Genomic DNA, 15,899 nt, shown 5'->3' with positions numbered 1-15,899 from the left:
GGAATGAGGGATCTAAATAAATAATATATCATGCTAAATTGCTGAATCATCATCAATTGCACACTCCAGCCATACTTTCAAGCATTTGGTACAAGTCAGGTACTTTGATTTCCAAATTTCTTCTTTTTATTCCCCATATTAATTCGTGCATAATAGCCAAAGAAGCTAATCGAACACATCACATGTACACAATGCAAGTGTAGGTTAGGTTCTCTCTAAGGTGGGTGTCCAATGCACTACAATGTAGGTTTGCTCCCTTAGTGGCCACCAACATAGTTACATATGCCTACCTTGATGCATTGATCAAACAAGCATTCATCTCTCTCTCTCTCTCTCTCTCTCTCTCTCTCTCTCCGAATAGGCCACCTAACTATCTTTTACTATCTGATCGTCGGTACAATGAGACTAGAATTTAAATCGACATTAATATTATTTTAAAAAATATTAAAAATATGATGGATCAAATAATTAATAAAAATATATTAAAAATAAAAAAATAATATTTAATTAGTAGCTGAGTTTATCGGTCGGAATGACATATGAAAGATTTGAATATTTAAAGGAATATATAGATATATATAGCATTTAATTTTGAAGGGGGGCAAATGGATAGATATATATGTTAGGTAGTAAAAGCGGTGTAAAGAAGGGACGCGGCCATTACGACATTTAACTACGATATAATAAACCCCACCAAGGCGAGGTACCACTACAATCCCAAATCAGCCGTTGGATACGACACGTGTTAGCCATCCAGGGTATCTGGGATCGAGCCCCAACGAGGTACTGCATTCCGGCCAAGGCCTCCCTTCTCTGGCAGACAAAGTTGCAGAAGCCCCACCTTTCTGCCAGAAAACCTCTCCTTTCCCCATCCTCTGCCTCTTGGGAACCTAAGGGAGCACCTAGATCGCCATCAGAAACCTTGGGAAATGATTTGAGGAACCTTGGAGCGGGTTGCGTCCTTCTTTGGAGCTCGGCGGAGCTTCGAAGGAGAGGTTCTCCCTTTTTGCCTATAAATTCCTTTGAATCTTCCTCAAGATCCAGACCTCTTGTTTCCCTCTTTTTTCCCTTGTGTTTCTGCTTAGAGCTGGATCTTTTTTTCGCCTTTCCGGGCCTTGTTCGTGTCGACAATCTGCCAAGAAACCGATCTTGTCGGCTTTTTTTCGATCAAAAATCCAATCTTTTGGAGGGGTTGGGCTCCAAAGATCTGATCTTCCTGCGTTCTCGATCTAGTGGCCGTTAAATATCGGCATTTTAGCGCTCTTTCACCGTCGGATGTCGCTCCCGTTCCAGCAGCAGCAGTTGCCCCCGCCGCCCCCGGTGTACGCGACGTCGTACCGAGCTCATGGCGAGTCCGTGGGGCCGGTGATCGCCGTTCTGGCGGTGATCGCCGTCCTGGGCGTGATCGCTGGGATCGTGGGGCGGCTGTGCTCCGGCCGGACCATAATGGGGTACGGGCACTACGACCTGGAAGGGTGGTTCGAGCAGAAGTGCGCCTCCTGCATCGACGGGAGGCTGGAGGTGGCGCGGCCCAGCGCCAATGGGACCGGGGCGGCGCAGCAGGCCAAGCCGTCGGATCGGCGGCCGGAGGCCCCAGCGGAGGCCGCGGAGTCGTGATCTGACACTGACCTTCCGCGGAGCCTCTCTGTTCAAAAAAAAAAAGCTTCCTTTTTTTCCCTTTCTTTCTACTATTGCTTTCTTTAATTTTCTTTTCTGAATAGTGTAACTTTTTCTTCTTCTTTTTTGGTGTTTTGCTACATTATGAATATGGAACCCATGGAATGAAATAGATTTGAGTTTTTGGGAACATTGTTCCTTCTCTATGACTCTCTTCCTCATAAATCTCTCTCTACACATCCATCATATCACAATTCTCTATTATACTGCAATGAGATTTTGTGTTCTTTTTGTGATTATAGTCCTATAAATCACATCAGCTGACATACTATGTTCTTTTGTGTTCTATAAATCATATATTTAAATGAGTTCATTCTTTTTTGTGTTTATAATATTCTTCCATTTATTGAACTTAAAACAACCAACATGATAATAATCAAATGAAAAAAATGTTGATTGCATAGTTCTTCAATTCTAAGCAAATGTCACATCATGTCATGCAATGATTGGACAAATTCTCTGAAATCATGTATGCTTTCTAAAAGACTGTGTGCCAAATGTTTAAAAAGAAGAAAAGTCCTAAAAAGATTACATTCATAATAGTTGTATTAGAAATTCTTTATAATCTACCATCACAATGTTTTAGTAACAATGAATGTGGTGTTATATTGGACTTATTTTATATATTCCTATAATAAGTTTTTTTTTTATTTAATACAAATTTTGTCAAACCTGCATTATATCATATTTTTTTTATAAATGCCATTAAGGTTGTTTATAATTTAATAAAAATTATTTTTTTAATGTAATTAATAAAAGTCATCTACATAGAGATGATGATAGCATATGTGCTTGAGAAAATTAACCATCATCAATCAATCATCAAAGTCTTTACCAATCTGACTAACTTAATTAATATATATATATATATATATATATATATATATATATATATATATATATATATATATATATATATTATCAGATAAGTTTCAGAACTTTAAACCTTTAGCAAGCAAACCCTCAATCTTTCATAAATAATTTTGATATATCATCACCATTGATCATCCTTTCCACAAAAAAAAAAAAAGGATCAGTCAAAATTACAGGGAGATGATAACAGTAAAATTGCATTAAAAAATTAACAATATTTATGTTCTAAGAGGCTTCAAGAATGAGTTATAGACACTAGCAAAGATGCTCCAAATCTCTCTAATTTGGACTCACCTGGGTGCACCTTCAGCTGTAGAGCCAGGATGTTGCTGCTTGCTGCCAGCTCCCATTATTTTACTATTAGGATGTCTAGATAGGGATTATTTTTATTATTGATCACTTATTCAAAATCTTAAGTTATCAGATCATCATATTTGATTAGACTGACTGATTCGAATTGAACACAAAATTTGAATTGAACGAATATATTTTTTTATGTTTAATTTAGACAAGATGAGACTTGATTTATTGATCCTCAAATCTTTAATCATAGCTCAGCCTTGTCTTCAAAAGTGTTGGTGATTTTTTAGCTTTTGGGTTGACTAGAGATTGAAGGAAGGAGATGAAAAGTACATAAGTCCAATGAACAATGATTTGGATTCTGATGTTGCACTCCACACACAACAAATCCAACATTTTATATTGGTGGCCTTTTGGATTAGAATGCAATGGGAAAGCAACAACATTCCCTAGAGAGTAACAAAGGTTTATGTAAGGTTTGTCATATGGTGGATGGGTGTATTAAAGACATAGTTCAAGCATCAACATGGTGGTGGGTCTCACATGTAATCATTGGCTTTCCAATCAAGCAAGCAAAGGACTCAGCCATGGCTGCAAAATATTTTATTATAGTCTCATGTGTTTAAACATATTCTTTCTTACTGTGGTGATCATAGGATAAGTTGATATTGCATCTGTTAGGTTTCTTCCTGAAATAATATTAAGGGAAAATATGGATTCTTCAAGAGAAGGATATATTGAAATGCCCTAAAAAGTGTGAAAACTAAGAAAGGATGTATGTGGGTTTACTTATGAGTTGGGTGTTTTGCTTACTCTGAAAACAAAGCTAGGAATGTGATTGGCAACTCAAATAGATAAAAATTAGATTCCATTACTTGTTGGATAGGAACCTTATAAGGTTGTCTCTTTATGATCAATTTATGGGGATAAGGGATTAGATTATGTATTTTTATTTTAACTATGGAGAAACATATGATACATATACAGGAAGGAACATGATCCTCTCCATCCATGTGCATACCTCTCTCTCTCTCTCTCTCTGTGTGTGTGTTTGTGTGTGTTATGTCATGGCTTGTTGATCATGGGATTGTTCATCTCTAGAAGAAGATCTGCATGACCTCTGTAGACCTTTCATGTCGATCGTGATCCAGAAGTACTCGTAACTTCAAAGCTAGATAGCTGGCAACACATACTTCTCGCTACGTTTTGTAGAAAGGGATGCACCGGTAGCTCCGAGTTCTGCATGGGCCAGAAGACATCTATCTCCATGCGCTCTTTGCATGCATGGGCCAGCGATGCATTCGAGATCGACGAGCCTCCTTCATTACTCTTCCTCTTCGCTAACGGTGACATGCAGGAGCTGCATGCATGGGCCGCCGGCGAACCCGTCGTTGCTTCAGAGGGAGTTTCACCGGCAGTGAAACACCTGCAGGTCCACAGAATACATATGGTTGGAAGCTGATGATGCCATATATACGCTGTTTGACGTGAGCAATGTGCAAGCAGTCGTCTTCAATGGCTAAGACTGCAAAGTTACGGGTAGAACGAGGCAAACATATCACTTTGTTCTTATCTGATTAGGAATACAAGTTTAGGTATATGATATAATACATGCATAATTAATTACATAGATAATATAATGCATGCTAGTCCAATATTGGTCAAATTCTTCTAAGAGCCCTAAGTTAAAGCAAAAACCATCTTGTAGACCACAATTAAGTTGATGAGGTGCATCTATCGGAACACGATAATTGTAACACCCTAGCTTAGTCTCACGATAAAACCGAAAGAAGATTTGATTTGATTATGAGGCTAGATGATCCTATTAGACTAAGTCGAGTTCCAAGTCAGATTGTATTTGATGTGATGCTGGCATATTAAAATATAGTTTTGATGTTCTACTTTCTCTTCTTGTCTATTATTTAGCTCTATCATCTTCCAAACATTCTTTTTTTTTTTTCAGTTGAAAGAGTAGTGGATTGGGCTGTGTTTAGAGTCTAAACTGAGAGATTTATAGAGTTGGATGTATTTTATCTTTATGCTAGAAAAGAAAGAAATTAGATATGTGTGGATGTGTTTACTTCGAAGGGGAAAATTAAGGTTATAATCTGAATTTGTGGAGGGTTTTCTTTGTCCAACAAAACAAGATAAAAAAATATTATTATTAATTATTTTTCAACTTGTTTTATCATATATTCTTTTAACTTATCATAAACACTGTCCCAAACTATTTAGCATCAAGTTATAATATCAAGTTAATGCTGCAAACAATAAGTTTATGTATGAGAGTAATGAAATTTTGAGTTTTATTTGGATATTATCATCATCCAGTGGCTGTGTATTAAGTTAGGAATTAACTTGCAAAATTGCTGATTAAGATATCATTATATTATCATTATAGAGCAAAATAGACACTGAAACTAATCTTGAAAACACAATTAGAGATGGAATTAAGCTAAAACCAAAGGCAGCAGTGTTGTGAATAAAAATTCATCTCTCTCTCTCTCTCTCTCTCTCTGTGGGTTATGAGAGTGAGAAGAGGAGGGAAGGATGAGGCAGGTCTTTAGATAAGTTTCCTTTTATTCAAGAAGAACATGAAAGACAAAAGTAAAAATGAATACTGCAATGCAATGTTAGCCAATGAATTTTTGGATGTGGCAAATAAATGCTTCTTGTACTTTGATGAGAAAACAAGAAGAGAAATAAGATTAGTGTTGCATAGATACAGGGCAAGGGGAAGAAGACATGGATGATGGGGACAAAACATAGTACCCAGTGGGTCAGCATTCCAAGGAGGGGGATGTCAAAGATGGAAGGAAGCTTGATGGCAATGCCAATGGTGGTGGACATATGGAATCTTTTCACCTTTCTCTTTTGACCTCACATGTCTCATCATCCTTCCCCTCCCCCCACCCCACAGCACACACACTATTTCTCTCTTCTTCTTTATGCTATCTCTTGAAGTGAATTGATGACCTCACTTACTTTTTTTTGGGCCCTTTCATTGCCCTAAAGTTCTTGTCCTCACCCATTTGGTCCCTATTTCATTTTATTGCAATTGGTCAGTGTGGGGCAACAATTGGAAGTACTTGGATGATTCTTTTTAGAGAGTGGGGAGTGACTCCAAGTTCTAGTCTTGTTTGATTCTACACCAAGTAGTGAGCTCAAAATTACATCTCTTTCCAAACCATGGGATATAAAGAAGTTAGCTAGCAAGAGATTATAGTTTTAATGTGATTGATTACATGAGAAAATTCATCAACCAAAGCTACAGTCAATTTTCTTTTTCTCTTTTTTAGCACTTCCAAACCTTATGCCATGTCTATCGGTCCATCTAAGAATACCCCGGTTACTTCCTCGATCAAATACCCTGAGAGCCACTCCGTGTGGGCCCATGTGGGCCCTCTATTGGTTCTCCAATCGATTGTTCCACCCGCCGCGGCGGATGGCATTGTCCGAAGAGGCCATCACGTGAACCACTTTGGACCGGCCGCTGAGCTCCGATTCGGCCGCTTCATAATGAATTGGACCAACAAATAGGCCTAACTTGGACCGGCTCGGCCCGGCTCGGATCATTAGAGTAAAGAAGCCCGCTCTTTACGCGTGGAGTGAGCTTACCATCACGCACTCAGAGAGAGAGGAGAGAGGGGGAGATGGGAGCGGTTCGAGGGGTGCTCCTGGACGAATCCGTTCTACTATCCGACGACGGTAGCGGAAACCCTCGCCTGAAACCGGGAGCGGAGGTTCTGCTTCGAAGGCTTCGCTACTCCAATCTGCGAGTGGTATGAGAGGCGTCTTCACATACGCTCCTTTTCTTTGTTGCTTATTGATTTCTCTTTGATTTGGTTGTTTTTTGGGATCCTTTTTTGTTGGGTTATGATCAAATCCTGCGTTCGAGTAAATTGTCTTCCTTTTCTTGGAGCAATTTGTTTCAATCGCTTAAAAAGTTGAGATCTTTTTACCTTATAAAAGCTACAATGGGCGATCGGAATACATTAAATTTAAATTCGACCCTTTTCTTGTCTTCCTTAGTTTTAGGATCTGCGAGTTGTGGGATACTTTAATCTTCCGGTTATTTCTTCTAATTAATGCTTAGTTTCCTGCATGCTTGCCAGTCCAGAGAAAACCCTTTTGTCTTTACGTTTGCCTTTCTGAACTTGATGATATCGCATGTTATCTATTGATCATATTTGAGTGATGATTTGCGTGTATGCTTGATACTGTTGTAATGTAAGATTACTCATGCTTGTGCATGATGTTACTTACATGCACAAGAAAATCCAAAGTTTTAAATGTTAAAAGATCCATAGTTTTTTTTTTTTTCTTAATGCACAAATTGTCGACTTTCCAGTTGGAGAATCTATAAGAAGTTCTTCACCTATTCTTGCCTTCACATTTGATAGATTGGATGGACCTTATCATCATATGCATATCAGCTCTTAATTAATAATGTAGTTTTATCATTTAACGTTTTTATGAATCCAGATTGTAGAATACAACAAAATGCACATTAGGCATGTAGCTGTGAGATGAGAAAGATAAGCGCATGTGCCTAAAGTTACTGCAGTACATTTGCTGAGGATACTTCTCTTTTTCTTTTGTTCTGTTTATGTTTGAATATGCAAACTAGATGTTTCTTATCAGCATCATTATAACAGTATGACTGCATCTTGCAGCTGTAAGATCATTGAACTCATTTCCTAAATTTCCATATAATATTGGAGCAACCTTTACTTTTCCAGAAATATATATTTCTACTGAATTATTTGTGTTTGGTTGGTCTTAGTGTCTCAATCCACAACACTTGAAAGAGTGTTCTAACATATCTTGCTCACGTTCCAGGGATTTTGTCATCACGAAGATCTCTCAGCCGTAAAGGTAGAAGACAATATGCTATTACGAGTTTTTGAGTCATCTAATGTTTTTCTTTAGGAGCATGAGCAAAACTGTTATTTTGCTATAGAGTTTTCAGAGAATTGGTTATTCTAAATTAAGCTACATATAGCTACATATTTTGCACCTTCATAGGTAGCATTGTGATCCCAAATGCAATTCAACCAATAAAAACCTACCTAAAGATCTGTTAGATAAATTTCAAGGTTTTCTTCCTTCGTCCAGTATGTAGAATTTAAGGTTCCCATTGCATTTTTAAGTTGTTGATGAGCTATCTCTTTAAATACGTTGGCATAACAAAAAGCAATTGTTCCATATTATGCTTGGTTTTCTTTTACATTGCTCATTTTGTTTAAAACTATATGATGAAAATTGAACTTTTTGAAGTACTACTAACAGAAGTTAGTAAAGTATCATCATAATAGTTTGGTTACTGTGATATTTTTTACAAATGGATCAGACGGATGGCTATTTTAGTCGCAAGTGGAAGTTCTTTTTCAAATGTAGTTTTAGCTGCATTGTCATCTTTGTGGTGATTAGGTGGATCTTGTTGACAATCATCTTATTTTTACAAAGTGATCACAATTGTGATCACCCAATAATTCTTTATTGGGAAGTTCTATAGTAGTGGTGTTCTATTTGTTCTGTTAGGGTGCGGTCAATAGACCACTTAGAATGTTCCTTTATATCACTCATATCAGGACATGCTACATGTGCTTTTCTGTTCGATTTAGAGAAATAATTTGACATAGTTCAAGATGTCAACATAGGTTAAAACTTTAATCTGGGTGTGTTCCTTGTGATTCATATGAGCAGTTTTGTGCAGCACAGGAAATGAAACATTGATGCTGAATATTTATGTCTTGACCGTTCAGTGTGCCACTTGTGTTCATCTGTATGAATTCTCTTTTCAGCGTATACAATATCACTAGGTAGCTTATCATGTTCTTTGCATGTTGTGGTTCTCCATCCTCAAATTTGAAGCCACTTGCTAAGCTCAAAGTGGAAGAAACATTCATGCATGTGTTATTCACCTTCCTGTTCCTACCTATTTCTTGGTTCTTTTAGGGATCTGGTATCTTTTGTTTCCTTCTTTGAGTTCTTTCTAGGTTTTTCATGTATTTACTTATCTTGTGCAGCTGCCATACTAGTTCAGCCAGCTACACTAAATTACTCAAATATAAGACAGTGGCTCACTACAGCTGCCACCACTTTTTGCACACGATGTATGTGATGCGGAACAGAGTATTTTATGTACTTGTTAGTTGTCACTTTATTCTTCTGACAAATCATGAAAACAATACATCTCAAGAATCAATTACCTACTCATACTCTTGGTGTGTATACAAGGTAAACAAGATTGTTTACCAGTCTGATTTAGTATATGGCATATGTCTTTTGCTATTATATTTCTTTTTATATTTATACTATATTTTGCTATTATATTCCCTTCCATCCATGTTCTATTGTTTTGGTTGGTCTTTTTTAACAAGGAGAGACTGTTGTCCCATGTTGTTAGGTAGGGTTAAGGTCATGTTATATCTTTCTTCACCTGCAATCACTTTCTATTAAAGGTATCCATTAATGTGATTATTTGAGTTTTAAAATTTCTATCTATTTTTTGTAGGCAATTTTTCTCCAAAACACAGCAAGAATATACTCCTTCAGTTGCATCTCACTTGATGCTCCAGATGCAAAATATTCGTTTAATCAATTGTTGCTAGACTGGGGCATTGCTGGGGATAGTTGTTTTTATGTAACATCCAAAAGGCATGATGCGTTTACCCATGAGATTCGGAATCAGGGATGGCTTACTGTTTGTGTAGGTGAGAACTCATCATAATTTGTGAAGCTCCAAAATCCATGGTGTCTTAGCTTAAACATTTATGATCATTACTCTGTTCTCCTTTGTTTTGACTAGCTGATAAGTTTTGTTTTAACGGTAATTCATACTTTGCTCTAGGTGTTGACAGTGGTTCTGTGATGAATAAGGAATTTCTGTTTATTAACAAATTGGAAGAATTGCTCCTTACTGTTTGCAGCCTCAGTAAAAAGGTTATTTTATCTGTATATTCTACATCTGATTCAATATTAACTTGATCATACATTTTTGGATGCTATGTTTTATTTCCGTTTATCAGAGTGCATCTAAGATCAATTTATTTACATCGTGATATTGTATATGCCCCAGGCAATGCAGAAGTCTGTAGTAGTTATTGGGTATGTTATGAAACCTTCAAGGGAAGAAGATTTTGCAAAGGCAAGTACTCTGTAGAAATAGATATAATTATTCAAGTGATTGAGACTTCATTTGTGTGACTTCTTGTTTGACAGAGGGGTGCGTTACCCATGTATCCTACTCAAAATGGACTGATCTTTGTTCCTCTCACATTCGACATTCCTTTACTATCGCAACTTCAAGATGTTGATGCAGTCCTTCACAAAGCAACTGATGAAATAGTAGACTTCAACCCTCACATTTCAACGCATTTTTCCCATGGGATTTCATTTTCCAAGGGAATGCAAGAGCTAGAAAGGTGTCTTTCCGAATTAATACATCTGATTTCCAGGGGCACAAAATGTTTACATTTAATTTTGCCTTTTATTTATGGAAATGAAAGTGGACAATGTCTAACATGCTTCAAACTTCAGTTCTCTAATAGAGGTCAAGTTGCAGTGAATTCAAGATAGGGTTAGAAGTTGCAGGGTTATCACAGTCATGAGAATTATAGTAATAATTTGTCACGATTTTCAGGTGGCTGAGGTCAATGGTTGATATATCTTTGATTGAAACAAAAAATAGGTATAAGATGTGACGAGGATCTGAAATACTAAAAGATGTGGAAGTTAAGTCAGTGGTAGTTCATTAGAGGTCTCAAAGTGTGCTTGTAGATAAAACTTTCCCGAACTCTGCAAGAGTCTGATTGTTATCAAGCCTATGTAAGCAGTCTTTTAAATTCCCATAACATTCTCATCTACATGAGCACAAATCTAATTTAACCATCACAGAGGGAGGGGTAGCGAAGGAGGACTGCCACAATAGCAACACCACTAGCATATGAGCAAGTCAATGCAATGCCATCCTGCAGTGGGAGATATAAGCATGAAGATATATGTATTTTACTCTAGTAGTCACACAAACATGCATACATATAAACTTATATGTATACTTGTGTGTATTTACGCATTTATATGGTATGGAAGAAATGGAACAACTGGTTTCTTGTGACTGATCATAAAACTGAAATCTGGTCGTAAAAGAATCTGATTGAAGAAGAAAAAAGAACAAGTAAGACCTGTAACTTTATAAATATCATGTATTTTCGGATTAGATATATACACAGTAACTTGAGATATGAGATGGATAAAGTGAATCTGGGATTCCTTGTAAGTTTAACCATGAACTTCTATTTGGTTGTTTTATTTGTTTGTCTGCCTTGACTTCTAAGTGTTGAGATTAACCCTATTCTCAGTATTCAAAATATGATGACTCATAAAGGCAAGCTGTGAGCAACTTATGTATGCCTTGAGCAAATGTCTTAAGCAAATGACACTCCTAGCATTGCTCAAAGATACTAAAATTGACTGGAAGTTATCTGGACAAGAAAAGAAGGTTCCATTGAACTATATAATATTTTTTATTGGACCATCAACATAAGCAGCTTTTGGGTACTTCGATATTAAATTTAGACCACTAGTTTGGAAGACATTTCATTGTGTATTATGTGAGATATTCAGGATTACAACAGAAAGGTTCAATGATGCTCCTTTGTGAAGGTTGTGAGATATTGTCTTGTGTAATACATTTAATTTTGATGGTGGACCTGGTACAATGGCAAGTTGTTCCTTTCTGACTTTGGAGAGTAGGGAGTCACGAAAACATTGTCTCTCTAAATGTAGAGTTAAAGGTGGTTATATTGATCCTTCCCAAACCCCGCTTGGTTGGGGAGCATCGTGCACTTCACTTAAGTTTAATTATTAAAGAAGCCAGATGTCCTTAAAAGATTATAAAAAAGCTTTAAAAAGAATATAAGTTGAAATGGTCATAGATTCGAAACAAATGTGTTGTATAATTCTGAAGGGTAATTTGTGTTGCATCTCATTCAATATAGAACACAAGAGGAATGTTTTAGTTTGGTTTCATATGTTTAGTTTGGGTTATGCATTGAAGTCAATTGTAATTAAATAGTGTCAAATCACGCAACATAATTGCTAACATGTCCTCTGATGATTTAATCTTTGTGCAGGTTTATCCAGGACCACCCTGAATGTTGCATGATTGATCCACTAAATAATATATACCCTTTGTTGGATCGGTACAATATCCAACAACTTCTACTTGGGCTGCAGGAACTCAACATGAAAGATCACTGTAGACTGCGGGCACCACATTTTCTAAAGGTAATTTTGTTAGAATCATTCTTTTTGCTGCATAAATTGAAAACAGTAATAGAGTGAGAACAAATGGGGAAATCCTCTTTGAAAAAGTTATTTGAATCCTCTTGAAAAAGCAACTTTCTTAGCCCAATTATTGGAATCTTGTTAAAGGATGACAATTGGCCATGGTTTTAGAACTTTGTGACTATATGACTGTTCACATGGTTGCATGAAGTATGATTTACCCAAAGCATTCATTGACTTTATAATTGATATTTTTGTTTTTCATGTTCTTAAAATACTTATTCCTGCATCATTCTTTTGTCTTGCTGAGTTGGACACATGAATATGCATCGATATTTGATTGTTGTGTCCATGTTCATGCAACATTGCAAGTGTCAGCTCATGGCACAAAGTTTTATCCCAAGCCATTATTATGAGAGTTAGTTAAAATGTTAAAGATATTTTCTTTGAAACATTTATGCAATCCAACTTCAAGTTGCCAGTGAAGATGCCCAAAGAAGAGTAGGTTAGAAACTCCAAGAAAGGACTTCATGGTTAGCTTTGCATTGTTGGAGGAATGAGCTTGACAGGACTGTATGACAGGGTAAACTTTTAACACATTTGCAAGTACTTAATGCATGAGGATATTCTCTTTTTGTTTCATTGCGTTTATGGCAGCAAGATACTATTGCTTAGATGGAGTTGATTATTGTGTTTGTGATGGCAATGAGATACTATTGCTTTGATGGACTTGATTTGTTCTCAAGCTATCTTAGACTTGTTTTAATCTCAAATATTTACAAATTTCCTTGCTTCACCAACCAATGTTCAAAATGCTCACATGTGATGCTTGACTGTCCAGATTGATAACTTTCATGAACCTAATCTGAGAGATCAACTATCAGAAACAAATTTATCCTTCCCCATCATTGTGAAGCCACAAATTGCATGTGGTGTTGGTGATGCTCACAGTATGGTAATTTCTTGAGCTTCGTGTAGTCTCTTTTTTTTCTCCTTGGGATTATATGATGCCCATTGTAGTGCACTAGATCGGAAGATGTTAGTGTCAAGATAATGATCTTTTTGGACTTGAAATCTGTCATGAGAATTGACTCAGTTTTTTGGATGGTTTTTAGTTTTAAATTTTAGTACTAGATACCTAGAGTCAAGGATGTTTTCCATAATAGGTTTCTGCATTAATGTGCTAGCAAGACCTTAATAAAAGACTAATCATTAACCCTTGAAGAACTTTTACACGTGGGTTATTATAATTATGAATTTTCTTTTGACAAGTTATCCAATCTACCCATTACTTCAACTTAACATTCATTTGTGTTTCTAGCTCTCTCTTTATTGTTTCAACTACATCTATGCTTCTTTGCAGGCTTTAGTATTTAAGTTTGAAGATTTCAAGGAAATTTGTGTTCCACTTCCTGCTATTCTTCAGGTGAGCAAAAAAAACTTGCATAAAATGATTACCTATGATGTCCCCTGTTGTTTTCTATTCTTATGAGAGAAAACTTTGCTTGCTCTGTGTAATTTAGGGTGTATCATATGATTTGGGTAGTTTAGAAACTTCATAATATTGGCATCAGGATCAACACATAGGAAGTAAAAGTTTGGTACATCCTGAATCAGCTGTGTTTACCTGATGATTTTTTTTGGTCTGTATACTTTTGGCTGACATATCTAGTTTTGGCTATTTGTTTTTAAATTTTCCTATGCAGACGACCAACCGCACCGAATCATTCTTTTTCATGACTCTTTACCTTTTTATCCCTTTCACTGAATCTACTCTGTGGTACTCTCCATTAATCTTCATGAAATCGTACTGTTTCCTATCATTTGTAATTTTTGGTTGAGAGTTGCAAATTGTTGATAATGTAGGAATATGTGGATCATGGGTCTCTGATATTCAAGTTTTATGTATTGGGAAATAATGTTTTTCACGCTGTTAAGAAGTCAATGCCAAATGCCAGTTTTCTAAAATCTTCGTCAGAGAAAGCTGGGTCGAAACCAATCATCTTTGACAGGTGCTGTCAACATCAAATAGAAGTTATCTTGATTTATTCTTACACAGGAAGAGATTGGTGGTGGAAACTTAAGTGTGCAAAAAGATAATATTTGGTCTTTTTTTCTGGATGAAACAGTTTGAAGTCTCTTCCAGTTGCTACAGATGACCAATTCTCAGTAGGTAGGCTGCAAGGTGATATACAATCCCTGGACGTGGATCTAGTTAAAAGTGCTGCAAATTGGCTGAAGACAAAGCTTGATCTTACCATATTTGGATTTGATGTCGTTGTAAGTGATACATCCTCTTCTCTGCCAGATATCTTATTTCTGGCATATACTTTGCATGAATAAAGATAGAGTGATACTGGATCATAATTTTAGAAAAGCTTTTCATAGATTGCATACTTGAAATTCATTATTTAATTAGGATAATAGGTATTTATTTGTCATGGAAACTCATTATTTCCCACCAATGTTAGATTCAAGAAGATACTGGAGACCATGTTATCGTGGACTTGAACTATCTACCCTCTTTTAAGGAAGTACCTGATACTGATGCTATACCAGCATTTTGGACTGCAATCAAGAGTGCGTATGAGGCCAGAAAAACAAACTAGAAGGCAGCCACGATCATCAGTTGCACTGCACCATCATTTGTTCAATAAAGTTGCTTTGTGTGGAGCAATTTTTGGCAGGTCAGATTTAAAATACTTTCTCAAGCTATCTGTTAGCTGATGATCACATTTTGGAGAATCTAACTTAGCTTACACCAGACCTTTGCCCATCAGATGATTTCTTCTTTCCATTGCACATGTTGAAAATTGAAATGCAAACATGAGATGTATAACATATTTGACACTCCATTTTACGGATTCCCTACTCGGTAAAATCTTAGGTTAGAAAAGTCTGCCATGACTCTTCCATCAATCTTTGGCCACTTTATAATATGTGATGATTTATATGTGATATTTATCCCCTTCTTCATTTGGCTCTAGTGTTTGCATTCTTTTATGCAGGTGTTAGGCTTTAGCTGACAAAGAATCATGTAAGCTCTTGTTGCAGCTGCAGCAGTGTTGCTTTAAAAGATGTCATATTTGAGAAGCTTTATAAACTTCAGGACTTAACAACACAGATGAAACAACTACAAACCAAAATGTCTGATGATTTGGTGGGATTGAGCTTCATTCTGATAGCGCAGCAGGATGAATTGCCAATATATCAATGAGGCCCTTGGTTGTAGCATAGTTGGGAAATATTATGTATCAAACATCTTTTGCTAAACCTACTAAAACCAGTGATAACGGAATGTCGTTTCCAGAGTTATGAGAATGAACTGTTCTATTATGTATTTTTGTTAGGATTTTTTTATTTTATAAATTTTTGAATAATATTTATTGAGTAAGTTGTGATGGATTTTTGATGAAATTATATAAATAGGGATATAGTTTTTTCTTTTTAAAATCAATTAATCAATCAATGAAATATCATTTCAGGATAAATCTTAGGAGGTCGATTCTCTCGAAGTGTTCAAGAATGTCGATCTTTTCAACGTGATCATTTTTTTTATAATAAGATATTAGAATTTTATCATATGGTATCAGAATCTTATCGTTTTATCGTTTGGTATCTGACGATTGAGTTCTCGTTGTAGTATTGGCATGGTTATCATCAATAAATAAATAAAAAAAGGGGGCGCAACCATGTACGACCGAGAACCCCTGCTTCCCCTCTCTACCACCACCGTCGTCGGTCGAAAGGGCTCC

General features: G+C 36.4%; 2 protein-coding genes across 5 annotated transcripts; both read left to right on the top strand.

Annotated features, from left to right (window-relative positions):
* The first annotated feature begins 798 nt into the window (after positions 1 to 798).
* Positions 799 to 1,823, top strand: LOC135626177 (uncharacterized). Its single transcript, XM_065131294.1, has one exon. It carries the CDS (start codon positions 1,276 to 1,278, stop codon positions 1,615 to 1,617), a length of 342 nt encoding a protein of 113 aa, XP_064987366.1. The 5' UTR covers positions 799 to 1,275; the 3' UTR covers positions 1,618 to 1,823.
* A 4,631-nt stretch (positions 1,824 to 6,454) lies between these two features.
* LOC135626667 (inositol-tetrakisphosphate 1-kinase 6-like) lies at positions 6,455 to 15,549 on the top strand. 4 transcript variants are annotated; one of them, XM_065132145.1, is made up of 13 exons: positions 6,456 to 6,632; positions 7,693 to 7,728; positions 9,371 to 9,569; positions 9,707 to 9,798; positions 9,935 to 10,003; positions 10,078 to 10,280; positions 11,991 to 12,144; positions 12,986 to 13,099; positions 13,508 to 13,570; positions 14,011 to 14,156; positions 14,274 to 14,424; positions 14,616 to 14,831; positions 15,199 to 15,549. In XM_065132145.1, exons 1-12 carry the CDS (start codon positions 6,504 to 6,506, stop codon positions 14,751 to 14,753), a joined length of 1,494 nt encoding a protein of 497 aa, XP_064988217.1. In that variant the 5' UTR covers positions 6,456 to 6,503; the 3' UTR covers positions 14,754 to 14,831; positions 15,199 to 15,549. The 4 variants fall into 4 exon arrangements, with proteins under 4 accessions (XP_064988218.1, XP_064988219.1, XP_064988217.1 ...); XM_065132144.1 differs by having other exon boundaries at positions 15,153 to 15,549; XM_065132146.1 differs by lacking the exon at positions 7,693 to 7,728 and having other exon boundaries at positions 6,455 to 6,632; positions 15,153 to 15,549.
* The last annotated feature ends 350 nt before the right edge of the window (positions 15,550 to 15,899 follow it).

The sequence above is a fragment of the Musa acuminata genome, chromosome BXJ2-11, assembly GCF_036884655.1.
Source record: "Musa acuminata AAA Group cultivar baxijiao chromosome BXJ2-11, Cavendish_Baxijiao_AAA, whole genome shotgun sequence".
NCBI lineage: Eukaryota > Viridiplantae > Streptophyta > Magnoliopsida > Zingiberales > Musaceae > Musa > Musa acuminata.
This window is presented reverse-complemented; position numbering and strand designations above follow the sequence as displayed.